Source organism: Hoplias malabaricus, chromosome 2 (assembly GCF_029633855.1).
Source record: "Hoplias malabaricus isolate fHopMal1 chromosome 2, fHopMal1.hap1, whole genome shotgun sequence".
Classification (NCBI taxonomy): Eukaryota; Metazoa; Chordata; class Actinopteri; order Characiformes; family Erythrinidae; genus Hoplias; species Hoplias malabaricus.
In genome coordinates, this window is record NC_089801.1 from 31,538,016 (window position 1) to 31,562,650 (window position 24,635).

At 39.2% G+C, this 24,635-nt stretch overlaps 1 protein-coding gene across 4 annotated transcripts in view; it reads left to right on the forward strand.

Moving 5' to 3' along the window:
* The window catches only part of specc1 (sperm antigen with calponin homology and coiled-coil domains 1), a 117,737-nt gene that overhangs the window by 32,296 nt on the left and 60,806 nt on the right, over window positions 1-24,635 (forward strand). Inside the window, exon 1 of one of the 4 annotated variants that reach the window (XM_066658579.1) lies at window positions 5,737-6,056. The exons of the other annotated variants lie outside the window; for them this stretch is intronic. Coding sequence (XP_066514676.1) covers window positions 6,017-6,056 — 40 coding nt within the window. The 5' untranslated portion in view covers window positions 5,737-6,016. Of the gene's footprint in view, window positions 1-5,736; window positions 6,057-24,635 lie in introns of those variants that run through there. 4 annotated transcript variants of the gene reach the window in all.

Here is a 24,635-nt window from a genome sequence, read left to right on the forward strand (position 1 = left end):
CAAGCCCTGAGGATCATTTGCAGCTCCAAGACTGATGCAATTGTGCTTATGTCACAGTCATCTGCAGCTAACTAATGACTCAGTGTTTCTGATTTAGCTTATGAGACAGCGGTCACTATGTCCACTGGGCAGATCCAGAGTAGCATCTTTATTAGGCTTTAGCTCAGGGACCTGACACCTGCCTGCCACTGTCACTCAGAGATGTGTTTAAAACGAAGCTACTGGTTAATTAGCCATGACGCTAATGCTTCCCAGGAAGACAGGTGTTGATGTTATGCCAAGTGAGTGAGTATGAAATACTTTGTTTATAGATGGCTGTTATAATTAGATAATTCCTCTGCGGCCTGGTAAAGTATTTCAAGCCCCAGAAGTAAACAACTTTTAAAGGCATTATGTAATATATTTTTAAGAGTTTTATGTTTATATGAGTGCAACAGCATGGTCTGTTTTGTAGGTATTTTATGTTTTTTTTTGTGCATTAATGTGAGGAAAGTCAGTGAAAATCAATGCCTCTGTGTTGCTCAGCTTTTATCAATTTTCCACCATTTAAAATCTTGTTTTTTACCATCTAGAATTCAACCACTACCTTTCCAACACAGGCTTCATTAAATCATTCTGCATCCAGAGGGTAGGCCATATGGTCTTGCCTGAAAGATTAATGCTGACATGAATAAGAAGCATTAACCCTCTTAAATTAGAAAGACTGTTTTTGCCTCGTTCATTTGAAAAGGAAAAGATGAATGGGTTTCCAACCTATAACTGATAATAGATGTTTTTAGTGCTGTTTAAGAGAAGAGGAAAGAGAAGAATACAGTTCAACGTAGCTGCTGTTTAATCAGCAGGTTAATCATGTTAATCCTTTCCCAGAAAAACAAATGCTGTTGTGCCAATAGAAAAGTGTAAACCATCAGTATATACCTGTTAAAATATGGTAATTGCTCAGCCTACCAAAATGTAATTATTCAGACGGTGTTTTCAAACCTGAGAGGTTGGGGTAATGGAAATAAGAAAAAAGTTTTAAATGGCATGCACTGCATATTCAGTGGATTAAATCACAATAATTAGGCTATGCTGAAAGCCTGCACTGAGCTTTTTTCGGTTTCCACAGTTCCAAATTGTTGGATTGTATCCAGACTGTATGCTGTGGGGTTTGGTTTTGGAGAAGCTGTGAACTTATTTTGTTAATCTTTTCATGCTTTTAGCTGCAGGCTCCTGAATGATCGTACTATTTGCTGCTGAAGAAACAAAACCCTTTGTCATTTAGATGAGCAATTTTTGCCCTTTTGCAGAAGTATACTAGGAAAGTGATTACATAATCTTGTAATTCAAAGGAGCATTTGGCACCAAGTGAAAGAAATACTGCTTTATTTACCACAGGTCATGATAGCAGTAAGTTTTGAAAATCCCATTTATGTTTATCATAGAGAAATCCTTAGTATTGGAATTCCTTTTATGGGCATATCTATTTTTACAGATAGTCACACAACCTAGGTGATCTACTGCAGCCTAAATGGATAAAGATGAAGGCTTCTAACCTATAACCAATACAGTCTCTTTGTTGTTATATTACTGCTTTAGTGAAGAGCTAAATATAGAAGAAGAGAAAGAGAAGTTCAGCTAAGGGTGGAATGACTTTGAACCTGCATTGTGGCCAAAGGGATGCTGGGATATCTCTTCTCAGACACCCTGGTGTATACTGCAGTCCCAAAGTGGATGAATAAATCAGGCTACTGTGATTGTACTATCACGTGTCACTGTCAGTCTTGGTCTTAGAGGGTACCATGCAGAGATGTATATAAGCAAACTGGACAAAAGGAATTCATAGAAATGACAGACTTAGTGCTGTTGTCATGTACTAACTTAGTTCACACTTCATTTGGCAATGGCAAATCAGTGAAAATTTAGAAATAGAAAAAGTCTAGAATATGTTTTTTATAAAGTCTCAAATTTGAAAATTCAACCATGGTAAATATTGTCACTATAACACAAAAAATTGTATCTCATTCATTCATTCATTCATTCATTCATCCATTCATTCATCCATTCATTCATTCATTTATTTATTTATTTATTTATTTTTAAACTCTCCAGTTACACAAACACAAACACACACACACACACACTCACTCACTCACTCACCAAAATATGTACAGAATTGATCATTCCATTGTTCTTTTTTTAAACCAGCCCCTGGCTCATTCTCACAAGCTGTGTTTCTAGGAAAAGGATTATACAAACAAGAGCTTATCTCTGATCTTAAATGAGATAACACATATTCTTTGGCTTCCCAGGCTGACTAATAGGGTGAATGTGTAAAAGTCACCACTGGACTTCTATCAGCACTTCACTCATTTATAAAGGAATTAGCCTGAGATGCTTACGTCTAGAGTTATCTCCCTTTGGTCAGATCCATGCTTACATTCATGCTTGTTGTTTTTTTTTTTCCATCAGTCTTCAATTGGATGAATGGGGAAAAAAGCAAGGAATGGAAGAACTGAAGAAAGTCTCTGTGACAAAGAACAAAAGATACCGTAGCTGGAAAGATATTAAAGAAATAAAGCTTTGAAAATGAGATAAATGAAATTGAGTCAAGTTATGGGTAGTGGAGGAATAGAGAAAGAATGAGACAAGATTCAGTACACGGGCAGGGAAACAAAATAAAAGATGAATGTAAGAAAGGAAGAAACAACATGGAATGAGTGAGATAAACCTTGATGGAGAAAAACAGAGGAAAATGGCAGGTTTATTTTAAGGACTCATATATTAGAAAAACAGTTTATGTAAATATTGTTATATAATGTACTTTTTCACAGCCCTACATAGAAACTAAGCTAAAAACAATTAATTGTTTTTGTGATATAAAAAAAAACACCTAATTTTAACATTTAAACAAATGTTTCAGCTTGGACTGCTTTTCGAAAGAGGCGCAGTGCTGGGCAGCCAGTCAGAACAGAGCTCATTTACATAGATCAGCCTTAAAAGCATGGTAACAACCAGCAAATTTAATACTAATAAATATGGTCATAAAGATGTGTTATGACTCTGTGGTACATTCAGTGAGCTTATTGTCACTACAGGACCTTGAGGAAAACACAGTGCTCAAGGAAAGCATGGGAATAAGGGACCTTCAAATTATGAGCAAAGAAGTGAGAGAAGGGTAGAATAGGAGAGAGAAGAAAGATAGAGGGAGAGAAGGAAAAGAAAGAAAGGAGAAGGTTGTTATGAAGGCAGAGGCAGCAGCACTTTCCTGTTTTCAAATCCAGCCAACGTACTCGCACACCCTTAATTGGATTAAACAAGAGGCTTACACTGTGCCAAATAGCCAAGGCTGGCGTCGTTCAATAAGAAAACAGAGCAAGAGAGAGAAACATGAGGAGGAGAGTGAAGATATTTCTCCTAATGAAGCAGCATGTTAAAAAAATAAAAAATAAAAACAGGTCTAGTTAGAAGCAGGGATCTTAAAGTGTCAACACACAGTAACTAGACTAAGAAAATATGCAAACTCAAACAAAAAATAGGGCTCATTTGAATACGTTGAAGTGTTCTTTTAATATGGTATATATTTTCAATATGTATGTCTTTTTTATGTTATCAGAAATATAACAGAAACTATAACATATTTATGCATTGATTAAAGTAAGTTGTTTTGCACAGTAGCGCAACAGTACGCAAACCTTCTGGAATCAAAGGAATAATGTCAATTATTGGTTTGAAATATTGGTCAAAACTAAACATCTCAATGTCAGTGTTTATAGTTTAAGTAGTTATCTGCCAATAACTTTTGCATTATTCTGCATTCCAAATGAAAACTTTCAGTAATTTTTGACGTGTGTCATAGCGTGTGTATGTCAGCGTACATTTGTATTTGACAGGGAATAGTTAGTTTACTAGAGTCCAGGCTAATCATCCTGGCTGCCCGTCTGCCTCCCCAGCAGAATAGATGGATGAGGTCAGTAGAGTTCACATGTGGAGGAAGAAAAGAGAACGCTTCACCATCAGGGCCTGCCAAGAAGACAAATAGACTCCCCCTCCCTTCCATCCTCTCTTTCACTCCATGCCTTTCCATCACTCCCTCCTCACTCCTCTCCTCTCTCTGAAAAATAAAGGGAAGGGGAGAAAAGTTTAGGGAAGTAATGTGGAAGAATAAGCAAGAGTGAACGTACAGGACTGGAGAAGAGATGAGAAGGAGTAATAGAGCAGATAAACTGAGAGAGAAATGTACTTCATAAGACAACATTTCAAATGTTGAAGTTTTATTGTTTTTTTTGCCCATTTATAAATATGATTCCAGCAGCATGTTCCAAAAAAGTTAAGGATAAGGACATGTTCACCTCTGTGATGCATCATCTCCACTTTCAACAAACTGAACTGAGGAGAACAGTTTCTGTAGTTATGAATGTGAAATGTTGTCTAGTTCTTGCTTGGTATAGAATTTAATTTGCTGAAAAGTTTGTGTCTGTGTTATAGCCTGGTGAACAGGCTATTCATGATTTCCAAAAAAGGTGACACTTTCCCAGTTCACCTCAGTCCATCTTAAATGCCAGTTGAAGGCAATGGCGTATCTGGATCCTGTTTATATGGCATATGGTTTTGTGGCATGCTGAATTTTTTTTCATGGTATTATTCACTGTAGATGATGAAATCCCCAGGTTCTTTACTATTTTAAGTTGAGAATTGTTGTACCATTTGTCCATGCAGTCTTTCCCAAAGTGGTGAACCCTTCCCCATGTTTACTTCTGAACCTCGTATTTTTTTACAGCATTACTTCAACTTCACCAACTTCACCAATCTGTTGTTCCACACTCAAATATTTTTTGGAACATGTTGCTGGTATCAAATTTTTTCTTAGTTTCAACAATTGGAATGTTGTCTTCTTTCAGGTAAATATAGGATTAAACGATTTGCACATCATTGCATTCTGTTTGTATTTAAAATTTTTTGGACATTGGGTTTTGTATATATAAACATAGTTATTGCCAAAAGCAAGTAAACTGTCAGCCAAAGTTGTGTTGACATTGCATATTTTATGCATGTGGAATTAATGAATACTTTCAGTGTATTTCCTTTTGCAGTGTAAAGCTTGATTGTAGTGCATCAGTCATATAGACCTCTTGCTTGACTTCAGTGTTTTTGTTCTGTAGCCACAACATCCACTGACATATTCTGAAAACTTGATCCTTCAGACCACAATACAAACCCTCATATCCCCAAAAACCTAACTTTAACTCACAAAACTTACTATACTGTAAGTTGTGGTTTTTTTTTCGACTAATATAAAAAACAGTAACAATTAAAAACAAGTTTTATTTATGACAGCATTGAAAACTTGTCTTTCATTAAGATGTTTAAATGCAAATCAAAACAGGTTTACAGTTCACTGTTTTGGCATTTATTTGCCTCACATCATTTTGGAATGGAATGCAGTTCTGTAGTTCTGATTGTGCTAACAATAGGATGTGTGTGAAAGTGAAATTCAACATTAAAATGATTCGCTGTTGTTCACTGCAGCCTGAATGCACTCCGGCACAGTATACAGTTTGGGAGGAGGAGGAGGAGTAAGAGAGAGAGTGTGCATGTGTGTGGCTTTGACTGTGACTGTGAAAAAGCCACTCCCCCTGTATATCTTTGTGTGCTAGAATGCGTGTGTGTGTGCGAGCATGTGCTGATTAGAGCGGAGGCTCAGCTAATGAAACATTCACAGTGCCACCACAGAAGAGAGAGAGAGAGGGACAGAGAGAGAGAGAGAGAGAGAGAGTTTCACTAGCTCTACCACTGGCTGACAGTGGGCTATTGAGTTCAGAGTTTTCATTGACCGCTAGACAGCAGAGAAGAAAAGCAAGGAGCATCTGATTGTCGCTCTCTCGCTCTCCAGTGCGTGCGTCTGTGGCTCATAAAGCCTGGGACCAGTTCAGCAGGACTCTTCAGGAGTGTGTTTGACCGAGGCAGCTTCAAGCTTAAGGTTTTCTGATGGATTAGCGTTGTGTTGGAGTGGAGCGAGCGGTAGACGAGTGGAGACATGGGGAACCAGGCAGCCAGAGCTGAGGAGCAAGAGACAGGTTTGAGAGAGAAAACATGCTGCTTATTCACATATTCGCTTTGTTTTTGCATGTGATTTCAGCTCTCCTCCCTTTGTGCATCTCTTAGGTTGCTTTCTCTGCAATTTTCAGTCCATTCTAGTTTCACATCCCAGACCATTCTGAGTCTCTTCTCATTTGTCTCAGTGGAAAGAAATGGTTTAAATGGCAAGAAGTGTGTTTTTTCTCTTTTGGTGATGAATATAATAACTTCAAATTTAACATGGCCTCAGTTCAAAGTTTAGACAGTGCACCCTGACAGAATGTCCCCGCTTGCTCCAATGTGCTACAAATGAGAAATAAGTACATCACCAGCTTGTAAAGGGTTAATCTCTCTCTATCCTACTTCTTTTCGTCCTCTATGTTTTTCTCTCATATGTGACAACAAAGCTGAAGTCTATTTCCAGCCTCCTTTAAGCTGCGAGAGTCTTCAGTTTGCCATGTGTTTGACAGAGATGAAAAATGCTTCTCCTGTGCCGGTTTTTCCTCCTGTCATTCCTCTTCATTGCCTCATTACTGTCTGTGCTCTATGGTCCTTACACTGTCAGTACCATAGACACTCATCAGGAGCTTTATACTAAACTGTATGGCTGTAATACTCAAGCACCTAACACTGATTTGAGCTTTGAACTCTTTAAGTTTGGTGTGTCTTTGAGTAACACCATTGCCTTCTAGTCAAAAAACTATGGTTTATTTCCCTGCTTGGGTAACAACGCCTGATGTACCAGCAAGGGTCTTTGAACAAGATTTTCCTCCCTTCATTTTAACACTGCAGTATAAATAAAATTTAATTAAATTTTAATAAAAAATTTTTGTAAAAGTGTGATTAATAACTAGCAGATGACTTTCTCACTGTCCTAATTATTATTACTGAGACTGACTGAGGAGATTGTTTACAGTAGTGTGTGCCTATCTTTTTCTGGACATGGAAAGTGCTGAGTAGCGTTAACTATCTGAAGCATCTTCTTAAGGGGGGAAGTGTGTGTGTTTGTGTGTATGTGTGAGTCCAAGTGCATGTACCAAAGCTGGCTACATCACTCCCTGCACTCCCTTGATAGCCATAAACTACCCCCAGGACAGATTTAACCCATTTCCATTTCAAAGTAGCTTTTTAACTGCATTTCATTGCCATGGCTTTAACATTCAAAACAGGGCACAGCATATCAGCCTGCTTTCTTTCTCTTCATTTCTCTCACAGTGTCCCTTTGTGTCTGTCATTTTTTAGGAGATGATATTTACTTCCCTCTGCCGTTTTCATTCATGCGCTTTATTGCAGTGAAGTGAAATTCATTCATTGACTGTAACCGCTTACCCAGTTCAGGGTCTCGGTGGATCCGGAGCCTACCCAGAAGCATTGGGTGCAGGGCAGGGACACACCCTGGAGGGGGCACCAGTCCTTCACAGGGCGACACACACACACTCACACATTCACTCGCACCTACACACACTTTTGAGTCGCCAATCCACATGCCAACTTGTGTTTTTGGACTGTGGGAGGAAACCGGAGCACCCGGAGGAAACCCACTTGGACAAGGGGAGAACACACCAAACTCCTCACAGACACCCAGAGTCAGCAGGACTAGAACCCACAACCTCCAGGTCCTTGTGTGACTGCAACACTACCTGCTGTGCCACCGTGCCGCCCTGCAGTGACGTTGAAATATATAATTGGTTATTTGGGAGGCAAAGGGAATAAACGGGTAGCAGCTCTTTAGGATGTACAATATATGAATTTTATACTGACACAGGTTGATGAAAAACAGTAAAGTTATCGTTAGGTTTGTTATTGGCATTGACCAATTTTAATTATATGCAATTGTCCCAGGAACTCCATGCTGATATTCTCTAGCTTATAATTTTGTGAGTTCTTTGCTTTTCTGCCTCTATGCCATGTTGCTGCTGGGGTTTTGATAGAGTGAATTTCAAATGTGTGTAGGGCTGTAGTCTAATGAAAGGCTGGCTAAAAATGAAGCTTTTGTGGAGTGTGTGTGTGTGTGATTGCACTGGAGGTGAATAAAGTGTTTGTGTGTGTGTGTGTGTGTGTGTCTGTGTCTGTGTGTGTGTGTGTGTGTGTTTGTATAGTCTGGCTGTGTGGAGGCAGACTGCCAGTGTGCCACTGCAGGGACCTTATCAGCCAACACAAGGGAAGCCTCGTCAGCTCATCGTGTGTGCGTGTGTGTGTGTGTGTGTGTGTGTTGGGCTGACTTCAAAATCATAGCCTGCTGCTTTATCTCAAAATACAAACACACACAAGTCTGTGCCGTGTCTGCCTCCACAGTTTGATTCCTTTTGGCTCAGGGAAGCAGCCTAGGTCTGGACGTTAACACACACATACTTGTAACACTTGAATCCCTTTTCAGCTTTAGTTTTCAAGCATGATTTCATTAACCTTTAGAAATTACAATAGCATGGTCAGATGTTTTTATTTTTAAGTGAACACCACCCAATGCGGAGCCTAGCCAACACTTACAGATGAAATCAGTTTATTACCAGATAAGACTACTCTGAATGGTAAATACTGCCATTAGCTATTAGCTCACATAATGCAACGGAGCAGTTAGCGTTCTCCTCCAAGAGTATTGCAGTTTTTTTTAAAGGATGCAGTATATGGCTTCACGTGTCTCAGAGGAAGCATTCAGTCATTCTCTTTATTCTCCAAACTCGTTAGCCGTGTTTGTGTCTGGAGGATTGTAACTACCAGGTGGAATTGACAATGACTAGCTGTGGTTACAGACCATTCTATATATAGAGGAATGACAGTAAGAACTGTAGAATTCTAAGGGGTTGTATTTAGCTGATTTGCCTTTGTAGCATGTCATAGCTATTACTGTAAATAGAGATTCTTTTGAATTATTCATTTGTTATAGATAATTGTCTTCAGCTTTTGCTTCTTGCATTGAACCAGTGGATAAGCAAAAGACTAAATGTATCTGAGAGAGAGAGAGAGAAACAGAGAGAGAGAGAGAGAGAGAGAGAGAGTAATGACTAAACTCTCTGGAACAGCTGGAGTGGATCCTAGCGGAGCCTTGTTTCTTCAGATATGGTGTCACTTCCCTCAAATCATACAGAAGGTCAACTTAGGCTCAGTTCACACAAGGATAAACTTCCCAAACACACCTGCCTGTCACTTGTCTGCCTTCATCTCACTCACACACACACACACACACACACACACACACAAAACTCCTTAGTGAACACAACAGGGAAGCAGTTAATATTGTTTTCGTTAGTAAATTAAATTAAAATAAATAATAAGTCAGTCATTCATTCATTATCTGTAATCGCTTATCCAATTCAGGGTCGCGGTGGGTCCAGAGCCTACCTGGAATCATTGGGCGCAAGGCGGGAATGCACCCTGGAGGGGGCGCCAGTCCTTCACAGGGCAACACAGACACACATTCACTCACACACTCACACCTACAGACACTTTTGAGTCGCCAATCCACCTACCAACGTGTGTTTTTGGACTGTGGGAGGAAACCAGAGCACCCGGAGGAAACCCACGCGGACACGGGGAGAACACACCAACTCCTCACAGACAGTCACCCGGAGCGGGAATCGAACCCACAACCTCCAGGTCCCTGGAGCTGTGTGACTAAATAATAATTAAAATAATATATTATAGAGCAGTGGGATACACCATCACAATATGTCAGAATTGTGTCCAGTTCCTCACTCAGTCAGAAGGCACCAAACTACACTAATAGTCCTGCATTACTCTTCCCCATGTATAAATCACTCTGCCAAAAGCCAACAATGAAGATGTGAATTAGACTGTACATTTCTTAGGGTTATAATACAACTCTGCAGTTATGTTGCTGTGTATTACACTTGTATGCCTTACAATTCAACCTGTTTATAAAGGATTAAAACCATATACCTTTGTTGGATTATGTAAACCCTTCATTTATCTAAACACGAGGTGGCAAGTTCAGTTCCAGAAAATAACAGTTTTTTATAGAATTTGTATCAACAATCCTGAAATGTCTGAGGCTTCCTGTTATGATCAGATAAGTCAGGCAGTTGGATTGAAATCCTGGAGACTTCATCTGCGACATATGTCTGATTTTAAGTATTGTGATTTTATCAGAAGACTTATTTGTGTACTGCAAACCTATGCGATGGCAGTTGTAAGAAGCAGAAATTTGTCTTGTCCCAACTAGTACCCACAAGCTGCTTTCACAGAACAACTGTGACTGCACAGGTCAGCTCAAAAACAGGAATTTGATGAATGGGTTTGTACTTTGCTTCCTCGCTCTGGGCCAATCAAGATGACCTCCTATAAACACATCTGTAATGTTGAACAGCATTGTGGTATACTCCACACTATTACAAATATGCACTTTGTCTGCCAGGAAATTCCATCTTACTATAAAACACATTCAGCTCAGGATAAACTAGCAAGCTGTGTGAGTCACGTTTGCTGAGAATAATGGCAGAAAAATCATTAATAGACCCATGTTATGTTTTCACGTATTTCGATCTCAGATCTTATCCTACTGTTGTAAGAGAATGAAAATTAATTATATGATGAACTGCTCAAAAGACTGTGAAGGATGTCATGACAGACCCAACAGAACATGCTTTAAATAGGTTTAAATTGAATGGCTGCAACACTGCTTTGCCTCACATATATCTCTGTAATACATAAGTACGTGGGGACTTACTCAGTCAAAGTATTAATGGTTGGTTTGTCCACCTTTGCTGCAGTATCAGCATTTTACTTATCTGAGAAGACTTTAGACTACATGTTGGAACATGTAATTAATTAGTAAGGGCAAGTAGTGATATTAGATGATTAGCACTGGATCATAAATACCATGCTACGTTGTCCCCAATTTGTGTTTCAAAACTCCAGAGAACACAGTTTCACAGCTTCATAATATAATGCTGTGTTCTCTCCGTGTCCGCGTGTGTTTCCTCCGGGTGCTCCGGTTTCCTCCCACAGTCCAAAAACACACGTTGGTAGGTGGATTGTTGACTCCAAAGTGTACATAGGTGTGAGTGTGTGAGTGAATGTGTGTGTGTGTCTGTGTTGCCCTGTGAAAGACTGGTGCCCCCTCCAGGTTGTATTTCCCCGCCTTGCGCCCAATGATTCCAGGTAGGCTCAGGACCCACTGCGACCCTGAATTGGATAAGCGGTTACAGATAATGAATGAATGAATGAATAATATAATGCTAGTGGGGGCTTTATATCCCTTACATCAGTGGTCATGTAAAAGATCACCCTTTGAAATCTGAACAAATGAAAGATCTACCAGCCTAAATGCCAGGCTTAGGCTACTTAAAAACAAAGCTGTGTACGTCCCCATCGCCCCTAATAACATACAATTAAACTGTTTATTTACTTTATTAATGTACAGCTGAGGGATGACTGTGGTATTTAGTGCCTCAGGAAACAGGTGTTCTGATATGCTGTGCTACTGATAACTATCCTACAACAGCCCTGTGCATGCCCCACAACTTTTAATGTTTTCATGTGTTTTTCTTGGGCCCAAGACAGTAACACACCAGGGGACACACTGGCAGTTTCTGTAGGGACTGCATTGTGTAGATTAATTTAGAAGAGCAATTGCTTCACTACACACTACTTTCACAGAGCAGATAAATTCTGAATTGTGCCACACACTAATGTTTATTGGTGTCAATCACTTTTTAAATGTACTTCAATATAGGTCCTTCTTATTGACAGAAGATCCCTTCCTGTTTGTCTGGGCAGTTTTTAAAGGCTTTTCTGCTTTGTCACTCCAGGCTTGCTGATAAGTGAGAATTAAATTAAGCCTCCCAGTCCTAAATATTACAGATCTGTCAAAAAAGCATAATTTCATATTACTCCACCAACTTCCAGCTCTACCATGGCATGAGAAAACCAACCTTTTTGCTCAGCTTTCAGATAACAAGTTCATTTGAAATTCCAATGGAGCCTGGCTGTTTCACCTCTGGCCTCTGACTCATAACTGTTGTGTCCTCTAGCCCTGTGTGAAATGTGCTGTATATTGTGGGAAGCAAGAGCTTAACGCCTTACTTGCAGGAAACAGCAAAGGGCAACTGTTCTTACTTCACTTCAAGAATGTGAAAAATTTTCCTCTTCTACAGAGGAAAGCTTCCTTGATTTGGCCAAATAAGAATGGAGCAAATCGTGGAATTCAATAAAATGCAGAAAGCAATATGTAGCACATTCTGTAGGTTGTATATTGTTCTTTGAAATCCTTGCAGAATACAAATGAGCCCTCAAGCTAATCCGGCGTTTTTAGTTGTTTTACAGGTCTCTAGACCATTCACATCACTAGTTATCAGAGTGCCCATATTGGCGTCTTAAGGAGCAAAGGCATTCACATATTCACAGATATTTAATGATGTACATTATATGTCCAGATGTTTCTAATTGATAGTTAATTGTTAATATCACTTATTTTAAGCTACTTTGAGGTGCACTCCCCACTACCACTCATGTAAAGTTTTGTATAGTATTCACAGAAAAGCTCAGAAAAAAAATTACCCCACCCCCTCCCCACATGCACACACACACACACACACATTGGAGCCAGTTGTGGAGCAGGACAAATGAGTTCACCTTCTTCCCATTAAACCTCATTATGCTCTTGTTTTGACATTGTTATCTGTAAGTGGATGGATCAGAAGTTTAATGCCGGACCAGGCAGTAATGAAGGATGTTGTATCAAAGCGGCTGGCTGTGGCTTTTTGGGGTGAGCCAAGCAGAGGCTGGACTGGCGCCCAAGCTCAGCAGATATCTAGATGACCTTAGCTCTGAAATATGGCTGAACAGTGGGTCTATTTTCAGCTGTGCTTGGAGATCAAAAAAATACCAGTCTGTACCTTCTCTAGATGTTTATTCAGTGAGGTGGGTGAGAAGAATGGGGAGTGACAGGCCGGGGCAGACAGAGGGGCAGTTGGACTCTTTCATGCACAAAAAAGGCATAAGAAGAAGTCCAATGCTTCTGTGCAGACCGCACTCATGGTCCTGCAATGTTTGGAATTTAGGATACAGCTTTTTTCATTATTTCTTTTTCTTGATTTGCAGGAGAGTTTCCTTTTTTTTCATCTGTTTCCTTTTATCAGAATAAACTCCACAGATACACGTCCTTTCAGACCCACAGTGATGGACAGAAACTTATGTTTTTTCATATCTGAAGCAAGAATGAAGCTTGATTTTCTTCCCATTTTTCTGAACATATATTTAATAATTTATAACCATTTTTTAAAAATTAGCCTTCTTGTTCAAGTGGATTGTCTACGATCAGCCATGTGGCTCTTTCATGCTCCAAAGGGCTTGAGAAGAGGCCCACTGCTCTTGTGGTAACCAGGCTCACATTGAGCAAATGTTTCAAAGTTTGGGTAATGCTGAGGGTTGCTGCCAAGTGTTTTTGTTGAAAGGGAAATGGTTGAGAAAAGGTTGTGATAGTGTTGAAACTTGGTGATATCAGTGTTTTCTTTATTCCTTCTGTGGGTCATGTAGCACTGATTTTTGAGGGAGAATGACATGGGCCTGGTTCTCACAGTAAATACCTGCTGGGCACTGTGTGTGTGTGTAGTAGACTGGAAACACACTGGGTGAACAGATACATTTGCAGTGGATCATATCTACTTGTGAACACCGTTTTAGTTGTTTTGGTTAACAAAAGAAGAACAGGAATTCTGGTCTGGATTTCTGTGGCTCTTGGAATGTCTCTGCTGCTGGATCTTCATCCACAGTAAAAGAGATGCTGTACTGAAGATCATTGGAGTGTAGGATCATGGGGGAGTTTGCATCAGTGAATTTAGTGACTTAACAAAAGTTTTCTGTTCAGATGTTTTTATATACAGTTATATATAAGTTATTGTACACAGCAGCTTCTGAAAACATATATGTATTTTTTGTTCCCCACTTTGCCTTTATTGCAGTGCCCATTATTTGCAGCAGACTTGGCTTTTTAAAGAATTCTGCAGGGAACCTTATGCGCACTTATTGTATAGTCTAAATTTTGGTTGCATTTTCTGCTTCTCATAATGTAACACATTCTCTGCAGCATATTCCAATGTAATACTGAGATTTGGGCTCTGGGGTGGCCAGGCCATTCTTCTGAGATCACCAGCAGTCTAATTGGCCATGTGTAATATACGTCTCAGGTGATCCCATAATAAATTATTGGCAATAAACCTGGCATTTACATGTGTCTCCTGTGACCGCTTATTATCAGATTTCTCACATCATTTCCACTGGAGGAGGAGCAGTGCCGGAGTCTGCGCTCTCACAGAATAAAACAGAACTTTTGCTAAATAAACTTGAACGACACCGCCAGTTTTCACATTCAGAAGCATTAAACAGTATCATTTTTAAATATTTACAGGTGGAAACTATAGATTTTTAGATCATTATTAACAAAACTAACAAGAGGCCTGTTTCAGTCTGTGAGGATGGACAGAATTTAAATAAGTGCATACTCACGTGTGACTTTTTTTTTGTTTAACTGAACAGCAGATGTAATGTACCACTGTACCATAATGTACCACCTGTACAGTGGCTTTCTTCCCTAACAGTGTATGTGAGGGGAAATTCATGACTCAGGTTTTATGAATTCCCACAGGCCTGAGAGAGTTGAGCGTTATTAATTTCTCAGTTTTATGCAAAGCACTCACCTGAGAATGGGTGGTGTGTCTCTTTTCTGGGGCGTTTTTCTGCCAGCTTCTCTTGTCTTCATAGTGAAGTCACACTCATTCTACTTTTGTCCCACGGCTGCTTTCTCCCAGTGCCACCACAATTCAGACTGCAGTGAATAATTCTTCATGGCACTGCTGTTCTTAAGAAAGGAATGTGTTTCCTCACAGCCAGCCACAGGCCCAGGGAGTGTGTTTGGTTTGGAGAGGCATATTCTATTGTGTTATACCATTATGAGATTCTCTGTGTGAAGTGTGTTTTGTCGAAACATATTCTGCTGCTTTGTTTGCCCAACAGCAGTGTTCCCCTGCAGCTTCTCTGGCTGGAAAATAGAATTTATGAAGACTAACAGTTTAAGAAAGAGACCTGCTCATCACTTCTGTTCTGTATGTGCTGGAAACTACTAGATATGTAGGGCTGGTACCCTCAAGGGAATGTCTCCAGTACCTTTATCTAGAGAAATTAACTGTACCATATTCCATAAGACTTTTCCTGATTTGACTGCAGGTCTTATGGATGCATATATGCATACCCCTTACTAAATGTCATGTACCTTTAAATGTAATGTGCTATCTAAAGAGGAATGCTTTACAGTGGATGGTACATTAATAATTATTATACTTTGATGTTATGCACTTTAGAAAAAAGCCCAAGTGCTGATACACCTAAAGGCTTGGATTCTCTGGACTTTTGTTTGTGTTCATTCAGAAGATCCACATCTTTTAAGGTGGAATGATTTGTTTGAGTAAGAAGCCAATTGTAGCCTGTTCATGGGTGAAGTGGTGAAGTTTCACCATAGAAATCCACATGTAACTCAAGCTCTTTAGATTTGCAGCACTTTTATTCTCCCGAATTTAGAGTCCATTAGACTACTCTCTTAAGTAGTCCGTAACAGCAAAAAGAAGTCAATGTTACCAACCAGTGGAACAACATCCTCAACACTTTCAATGCATTTCAACCTTTGGAGGTCTCTCCACTATCCAAAGAGCCAGTTCAGCCAACACCAAAGCCAGTTCGGACTGAGAAACTTAGTTTCACGTTTACTGAGCCAGGGCTGTGTACAAACACCAGACCTTTTTCCAGCACACAAACAGACCAGAGAGCTAGCAGATATTAAAAGTATTGAATTAAAATCATGATCATGGCCTTTTAGTCTGGTGCAAGATGTCTAAGGACACGTAGTTGCCTTCTTTTTCTATATTTAGAACCCTGCAATGAACAAGTACTCTTAAAATATTTTAGTCTATAAAAACCTTTATAAAATGTATTGTTTTTGTGCTGATCTGCACCTGTATGGATCTCATTTCCATTAACATGAATACCCCGTCATAGTAGGTCCTTTAATATGTTAAGAAAAATAAGAATTTAAAAAAACCCTCCAGGACCACTACTGTTTGTGAAATGGTGTCCAAACTCAATGTGAATTTTCTGGTCCTGTTGAGGTACTCTAAGTGTTCAAGCTTTTAAAGAACTCACTACTACCAGCTGAGCATTAGGGAGTATCCGCAAGAGTAAAGAGCAAAGTCATTACAGCTCTTTTATACCTTTTGTGTTTGACAGGACAGGTGTGTTGTATTTGAATTTCCCCCTGTCTTGTTTGTCTATGTATGACGCAACCCAGCACTGTCAGAAAGACTGGCAACACCTATAAACGGATTAAATGGACAGAATGATCACCTTGTAATCATTACAGTTTTAAGCAACTACCAGTCCACACCCAAAGATCCCTGGCTGTTTCTTAGTACTGCCAAAAAAGGCATTCCAAAAATGGCAACTTTTAACTTTTGATGCTATTAATGTAATGACTTTTATTTCAGAGCATTTCCATTAGTCTGTCTATCATGAAATGCCTAAATTGAGATACATTGTTTTTTTAACAGTGACAATTTATTTGTGTATCCCAGGCACCAGAAAGTTCCAAAGACTTGGGTCTTTGTGTTGGGTTTGTTTGTGATGTCCCCCTCACAAAATGAAAAAGCATCGGTCAGTGCGGTCACTAGATTGCTGCACTGCTTTCACGGTCAACAGAGAATAAGCGGCTCCTCACGGATTATGTTGTTTTGCTTTACAGAAAACAAAAGCACAGGCCCCTCAGCCTTCTCAAAGCTGCATCATTTCTAAAATCCCCTCATTTCATGGTCTTCCAAGGGAGGATTGTGAGGGTTTTGTTTGCCATCAGTTGTGAAGGAGGCATGGAAAAAACAATAGGGTGAAAGGCATGTGGATATCAAAACCTTTTAAGTAGTTCATGGACATATCTGTCTCTATTTGCATGAGTTTCTCATTAGTGGAATCTTCCATCTTCCATTCCCACGGAAAATAATTTAAGGGAGCAATCTGTCATTTTCTTTTACATGTTTTCTTGTTATTATAAACACAGATTTTTATACTGACACTTAGTGTCCTGGATGTGTCAGACATCATGTTTTAAATGTATTCCTAACATGGCTGCTCCCATGTGGGGGACCCATTCTGTAGATCATAAATTGGTTGATTCAGGGACTACAGAGCAGTACAATTATTCATCTCGTATCAATTGCATTTAATAGAAAAGAATGTAAAATTATTAAATAATCACTTTCTTAAATATTGTTTAGTGCTTTTTGGAGTTACAGATGACTGTCTGCAAATACAGCTTATAAAAATAACAGAATAAAAGCAAATTGCTACCTGTCAATATTAGATCTGCTAATTATTGATGGCTGTTTTTCTGACTGTTATTAGCCATGTAATAATATTTGATCAACCTAATCCTTAAAAAGCAACATAGATGATTCTGGAGAACACCTTTTTATATTAATTCAGAAGCTCCGTAGTTTTTTAAAGGTGCAACTGTGTGTTTACCCTACTGTAGCTTGTTCATGTTTTAAATGTAACTTGTCTGTAAGTGTTCTTCACTGTTCGAATTAACTGTGCGTTTACTTTATTGGAAGCTCTTAAATTAAGTAATACATCCAAAACATCAAGGTCTGTGTAGTAACACCATAACTTTTTCCTGTGTGCAAACATAATGGAGACGTAGCAAATGTTGAAGAAATGTTCTCAGAATTGTATAAAATTGTACTGGATTAAAATCATTATCATGGGGTTTAATTGTGGTGTAAGGTGTCTAAAAAGGTTTAGTTGCATTCTTTCTCTATATTTAGAACACTGAAGTGTTGCTCAGTCTTTTACCAGCTATATTTACATACTTGTGCTTGAGGAAATGATCCTCAGTTCTATTTCTAGCATGTTTTTGTTTGTCATGTACCAAATTCATGAATTTTTTCTGGGCTTCACCCAAGAACTTACCAAAAGACAAATACAGAAATGAGCCCCAAATACCTCAGCATCTCATACATCTGTCATTTCAGCCCCTTTGGAGTGTTGGCATTCATAAACAAAAGTTATATTTGGGTGAATATAGTCATTTGTTGACCCCAAATTCTCAAAGGTAACCCAATTTTAGCAAACTTACTTAAATATGTCTTTATTTGCCTGAGCTGAATGGAGCTCTTGAGAATCAGACTCCGTCATCTGGCTCTTTGTCTTTGATCCTTCACCTTTTGCCCTCTGTGTAAAAGAGAGGCCTTCTCCAAAAGTGCCTGACTGTCAGTGATCTCATGATGTGATGGCTGTAACGAACTGAAAGCTTTGTAGATGATTAGCCTTCAAAAATCAAGTTATTGATCAGGGAAGAACCATTGAACTCTGCCAAATTTGTACGTGAAACACTTGCAGTAAACATATTCGTGAGGGAAAAGAATCTCGGTACAACCACATTATGAGTCTTTGATGCTACAATTAAATACTATTAATATAATTAAATCTACTTGGTTTATTTATTCGAGGCAAGTTCAGGGAATTTTGTGAATAAATTGAACCTATGCCAGCAATATGTGAGGTAGTGACCCTATATCTACCCCTCAGCTTCTCCAAACAAATCTAAATCTCTCCCTTGTTTGTCACAATTAACTTTATCTCGGTTTCAGCAAGTCTGGTAATTTCCAGCTACCCGAAGATCACGGGAAGTGATAACCAGTAACATCAAACAAAACCTCCAGTTTTCTGTTACTCTCCATGGAATTACTTTCACTAAGATTCCTGCCAAAGTAGGACCAATGAGAAAGAGGGATCACAGGCACCACAAATTTGGTCAGCAGTAGTGTGGCATGACTCTTAGCCTATCACATTTGTCTCTAATACATTATCATCTGCATCATATAAAGGATATCATGACAAATAGAAGAAAATAGGAAACATCTTGGAAATGTTGGTGCATGAAAAATGCAGAAAAAATTCTGTAACATGGGTTGTGCTTTGAAACACGTTTTGGAGATTGATCTGAAGCGTCAAAGCGAGTTTGAAAATTTGACTAAAAATGGGAATCAAAAGTCAAAATATTTTACTCAGAGCATGACATTGGAGTCACATCCGTGTAATGCTGATTTCATTTTTGATAACAGTCAAATCCTCACATAGTCTATTGGGATCTGCTTTTTAAGATGTGTGTCTTATCTCTTAATCTATTTTAGTGATTTTTAAATGTTGCTGTTTTGGAAAATGGAATTATGTCATGATTCTTTATGGCAAGCACTATGATATACACTTTAGTCAGCCATATAGGGATACATTTTCTAAATGGGTGGGGCTTATTAAATAAATAACTGTAAATACAAGGGGAAGAGGGTGAGAGGGCTTCTTATAAGCTGCATAGTGTCTGTAAATCTTGGCCTGTCGCTCCAGACAGGACAGGATGCCTGTTTGTGAAGTAGACAGAGCAGAACGAAAGGGCTGACTCACTCTGCCGGCTGACAGTTTGACTTGTTACTGCAGAGAGAAATGTGCCTCGTTCAGGCACTGAGGCAGGCCATTACGAGATTGCACAGGAGACTGGAATGCCATTTCCCAGACCAAGAACGGTAAGGTTTACTCAACAATGGGGGAAGTAAAGCCAGGTTGATATGCTCAGCCAAACGAACACATTTCCTGGAAGATGACGGTCTTTATCAGTCTTTCTCAGTACAGCAGATCTTTGCTAAGCAGATGTAATGAGAAAAGACTAATTTAGATCAATACAGGAGTCATTCAGCAGTATGAGTATCACAGTCACACAGCTCCAGGGACCTGGAGGTTGTGGGTTTAAGTCCCGCTCCAGGTGACTGTCTGTGAGGAGTTTGGTGTGTTCTCCCCTTGTCCTCGTGGGTTTCCTCTGGGTGCTCCTGTTTGTTTCCATAGTAAAAACCCAAATTGGTAGGTGGATTGGTTACTCAAAAGTGTCAGTAGGTGTGAGTGTGAATGTGTGCCCCCTCCAGGGTGTGTTCCTGCCTTGCACCCAGTGATTCTGGGTAGGCTCTGGACCCACCGCGACCCTGAATTGGATAAGCAGTTACAGACAATGAATGAATGAATGAATGCATGCAGTCGTAAATGGACACTATAAGAGCTGTCTGACAATTTCTGAAGTTCTCTCACCTTTCTGTGTCTGAAAATCATAAAAGACAATGTATTGTTTGAGGAATAAACTCAAATACTGGTTGTAAGTAGCTGAAGTTCAACTTGTCTGTAGGTTTTTAACCAATGTTTGAATTACCACATATACTCATTTGTAACTAGAGCAGTTTAGTTTTGTAGCAAATTTGGTCTGGGTTTACTTTCACGCAGTTAGCCATCACCCGAATTCAGAGTGAGTTCTACCTTAAGTAATTTGTAACAGCAAACATAAGTGTTACCCACGTAGAGTTGGTAACAGCAATCATCTCTTTTCATGCTTTTCACACTCCTGAGGTCTCTCCGCTGTTAAAACACCTGAAAATTCTGTTTTTCTACTGTGATTCAGTGAAGCAAAGAGAGAAATCCTGAGACATATCAGGCCTATACCCTTTTTTTTCTCCATGTACTGACAAAGGGCTTCATAAAAACATCAAAACATTTTCAGTGCACAAACAGATTAGAAAACTAGCAAATGGTGAGGAAACATCCTCTGAATTTTATTTTTTAAAAAGTGATTTTTAAATCATAAACATTGCCTTTAAGTACCACTTGCTCCTTACCGTGAACCCGCGTCCTTCAAGTCTGGTCTCTGTCTGTAACGCAGGGACACACACTGCATCCAATGAACAGACGCTTGTTTAAAAAATCTCATCTCCATTTTAGCAGCAGTGTAGAGTCAGTTGTGAAAAGAGCAGCACTGCATAATATAAATTATAAGTAAAAATAGTCGGTCCATGTTTACAAAACGCCACAGCAAGAAGGTCTTTCTGTGAAAATTGACTGTTGCAAATCAAAAATCAGATTATTGCTAAACTCACATAAACTCAGAGATTTCCCATTATTTGATTTTCCTAGTTCATGTGAACGCGTTGATCAGATTATTTACAATATCTGATTTTGTTCAATTAGCTGATTATTAAGTGCATGTCATGGCAGTTTGGAAAGACACAGTGGGTGCCTTCATATGACATGTGTAGTGTACATATTGGGCAGAAAACTAGTGTAAAATGTAGACCATCATGATGTGGCATCCAACTTAATCTAATTATTATATTTTACCTTCCAGGAAATGATCATGCAGAATGTGAAATAAAAGATTTGATATCAGTCCTTCACTGATATTTCATGCCTGTACCTATGGCTGTATCCACTAATGCTTGGTTTTAAATCACTGCACCACTCAATTGAAACTGCAGACTGGGATATACACAAATCCTTTCAGTCCAAAGCTGCTGTATTTTGATCAGCTGCAGTTTTGCCAACAGCGCCAAGCATCTTTATACATAGGAGGGAGTCTGATCCCAGGTCAGTACTCAGAGGTATTGTAAAATATTGCTCCAGGACAGACTTTACTTTGTAATACTGCAGCCCTCCTCCACACAATGTCATATCCTGCCATAGAGCAGGGCTGGGGGAATTCAAGCAGAGCCAAGAAGATTTTCTGTTTCTGGCCCCAGCTCTCATTGAGAAAGCCTTGAGTTTTGAGGGAACAATGGAGAGATATTGAGAAATGCAACATGACAGAGGGATGGAGAGTGAGGTAAATGAAAGGATCCTGTAAGGTCTGATTATGACGCCACTGCTGGATAAGCTCCATGGTTCTAGTTTCCCTGTTGGTGTAAATATGTGGTTATTGTTTAAACAGTTACAACAGGTAGCCAACTGCAAGCATGAAGACATAGTAGGTAGCTGCTTTTAGAGAATGCTTCATATAATAATAGCTTAAATAAAATTAACACTGTCCAAAACAAACACATACATCAACAATATGTATTTTCATAACACTCACAACACAAGCAGCAGGATGCTTCTTTTACATAGTGATAGAAAATAAACTTTCATCTCTGTGAGTGCAGTGGCCCTGTGTTTAGTCCACAGTGGTATTAGCAATGTCAGTCACTCTCGGTTTTGATGCTTCTTATGAACATCAGATCTTCTTACGAAAATGGCATCTGCGTCTGGGAAACACAGTTGCCACACCCACTCAAAGCCTTCAGCATCCTCGGTCCATGGTCAGGCCACCCTGACCCTTCAGTATGTCCCCATGCTGACGCAGATGGAAATACTTTGATTCTGTTTTCCCCTGCGTGACAGGATATGGAGTGGAATGCCAGCTCATCCCAGCTTCCCTGTCCCAGGACTGTATACACATACGGAATCCGATCCAACATGCCCATCCCTTTTACTGGCAGGGTAACAGGAAAGGGTGACAGCAAGGCAGTGATTGTTTTTAAGTTATACCCCTGACATCCACATGCGTAGAAAACATTAGATCACGCATTGGTTGGACTTCCTGTCCCACAGGAGATGGATCAGAGTTGATATCAGAGGACTTCTCAGACTTGTGTTTTTGAGTTTTTATATTAATAATTTTAAGCCATTAGGCAAATACACTTATCCAGAGCGGTTTATGGTTTAATCAGGTTGCAGTTGTAGGTGATAGTGCCTATGTTAACATGTGACATTTTTTTTTTGCCTTAATGTGACACAGATCTGATTTATTTTTCCAGTGCTGTGTGGGCATGTCTAATCCAGTCTTTTCAAATCAGATTTTAGTCACTTTCATATGTGTTTCTACATCAGATATGTATTCAATTTGTGGGCATGCAACATGAATGTGAGCCTTCAGATCAGATGTCATGCATTTGTTTGCCTGCATGCACATACTCAGCCAGCACACTAGAGAGGCTCGAGTTGTGTTCCATATAGCTCCATAGTCTCTACACAGTGCACCGCACAGATTATAAAACTAAAACTACAACATCCACCAGACACTAGTTTAACTGGAAGATGTAAAGATAAATTGTTTTATAATTCATCATAAAATGCACTACATGAGTGCAGAATCTGTTATTTTATGCAATACAAAGGGTGCAGGGAGACATTTGTGATTCACCCAGCAGTAGAAGCAGTCTGGCTGGCTTTTTTCACCTTTACATCCTAATGGTGCACATTCTATAGTTGTTTGCTATCCTTCATAGAAAAGTGCAACGCACACATCAGCTACAAACTCATCGTTTTTTTTTCTATTTTATAACAAGGATTTGTCTCACAAACATGTTTTTGTTATTGGTTATGGAGGTGATGTGCATAAACTTATGTATGGGTGCTGTTTTTCTGGACAAATTTGTTCACATTATAAACAGATACAAAATCAGAATTGATTAATGAGGGTTGCAATTTGAACATAGCCTGTTTTAGGAGTCTTGCCTGTTTTAGGACTCCTATTGATGTAGACCAATTAACCCCAACCCTAACATTGATATTACAAACCCAACACTACACCAGTCATTGTTTTGTTTGTTCACATGAGGACCTCAAATCAAACCATAAAACAAAAAAATGAAGATTTTACTAGGAACAAAAAAATGGCTTACATAGAACATAGAATTTTGGCCAAGTGGCTAATTTTGTGTTTAGCTACAAAATTAGCTACCAAAAAAAATATATATCTATATGCTTTACTGTTCAGCCTCAGCTTTATTAAAAGCTTTGTAAATCTGTTGTTTTATCACTATGCATTTCTATGTATAGTCTATGGAAAAGAATGAATTGTTTTTCATTTTGTTCTGACAGGCTTAGCAATATTATGTTTGTGTTGGGCCATGAGATTGGAAATAGCAAAACATTAGTTCTGCTTGGAGTGAACCTGTGTTGTTTTATTCTAGCCCTGGTTTATAAATAGGTCTGTTGTGGTTCATTAAAGGATGCTGGTATTGGATCAGAGCAAATGGTGTACTCCTACTTGTAAAAACAAAATAAACAAAAAGAAATATCATGGGACCTCAAAAGGATTCCTATCATTTAAAGGACTATTCTGTCATGGCAGCTTTGGTGTAATTACTGTGTCATTTCAATGATACCCAGCCAGTGCTATGACACATGACTCCCAGTGGTCAGCTCTTTGTCAAAGCTCTACTAACCCTGTCCAGTTAATTACTCCAGGGGTCATTTCACAATGCACTGTACTTCATCAAACCTGCTGGCTGTTCTCCAGTCATCCATCTCCTGATACAGAACCTTATCCAGCATTAAGGATGGAGGATTAAATGCACTTTCTTCATATTGCAGTCACAAAATAAATATTTGGAATGTAACAGTAGATGGAGATTTAGTTGACCAAATTTGTAGCAATTAATAAAGGAAACTGCAGTATCCTTATTCACTTGTTGTATATATAATAGCCCACCAGTTTATTCATGCAGTTCCCTTTGGAGAAGAAGTGTCAGTATTTTGGACTAACGTTAGCAAGATATCTCCTCTCTGAGAGGAAGCATGCAGTTTTGCGATAACACTCACTGTTCCTGGATTCATTTTTACACACAAGCCTGTTGATCTTGGCTGCTGTTAACATGTCCAAAAGGCCAATGTGCTTGCTTTTCTTAATAGCTTTTCTCAAGCTAAAGAGAAGAGATGTTGCTTTAGATTCTTCT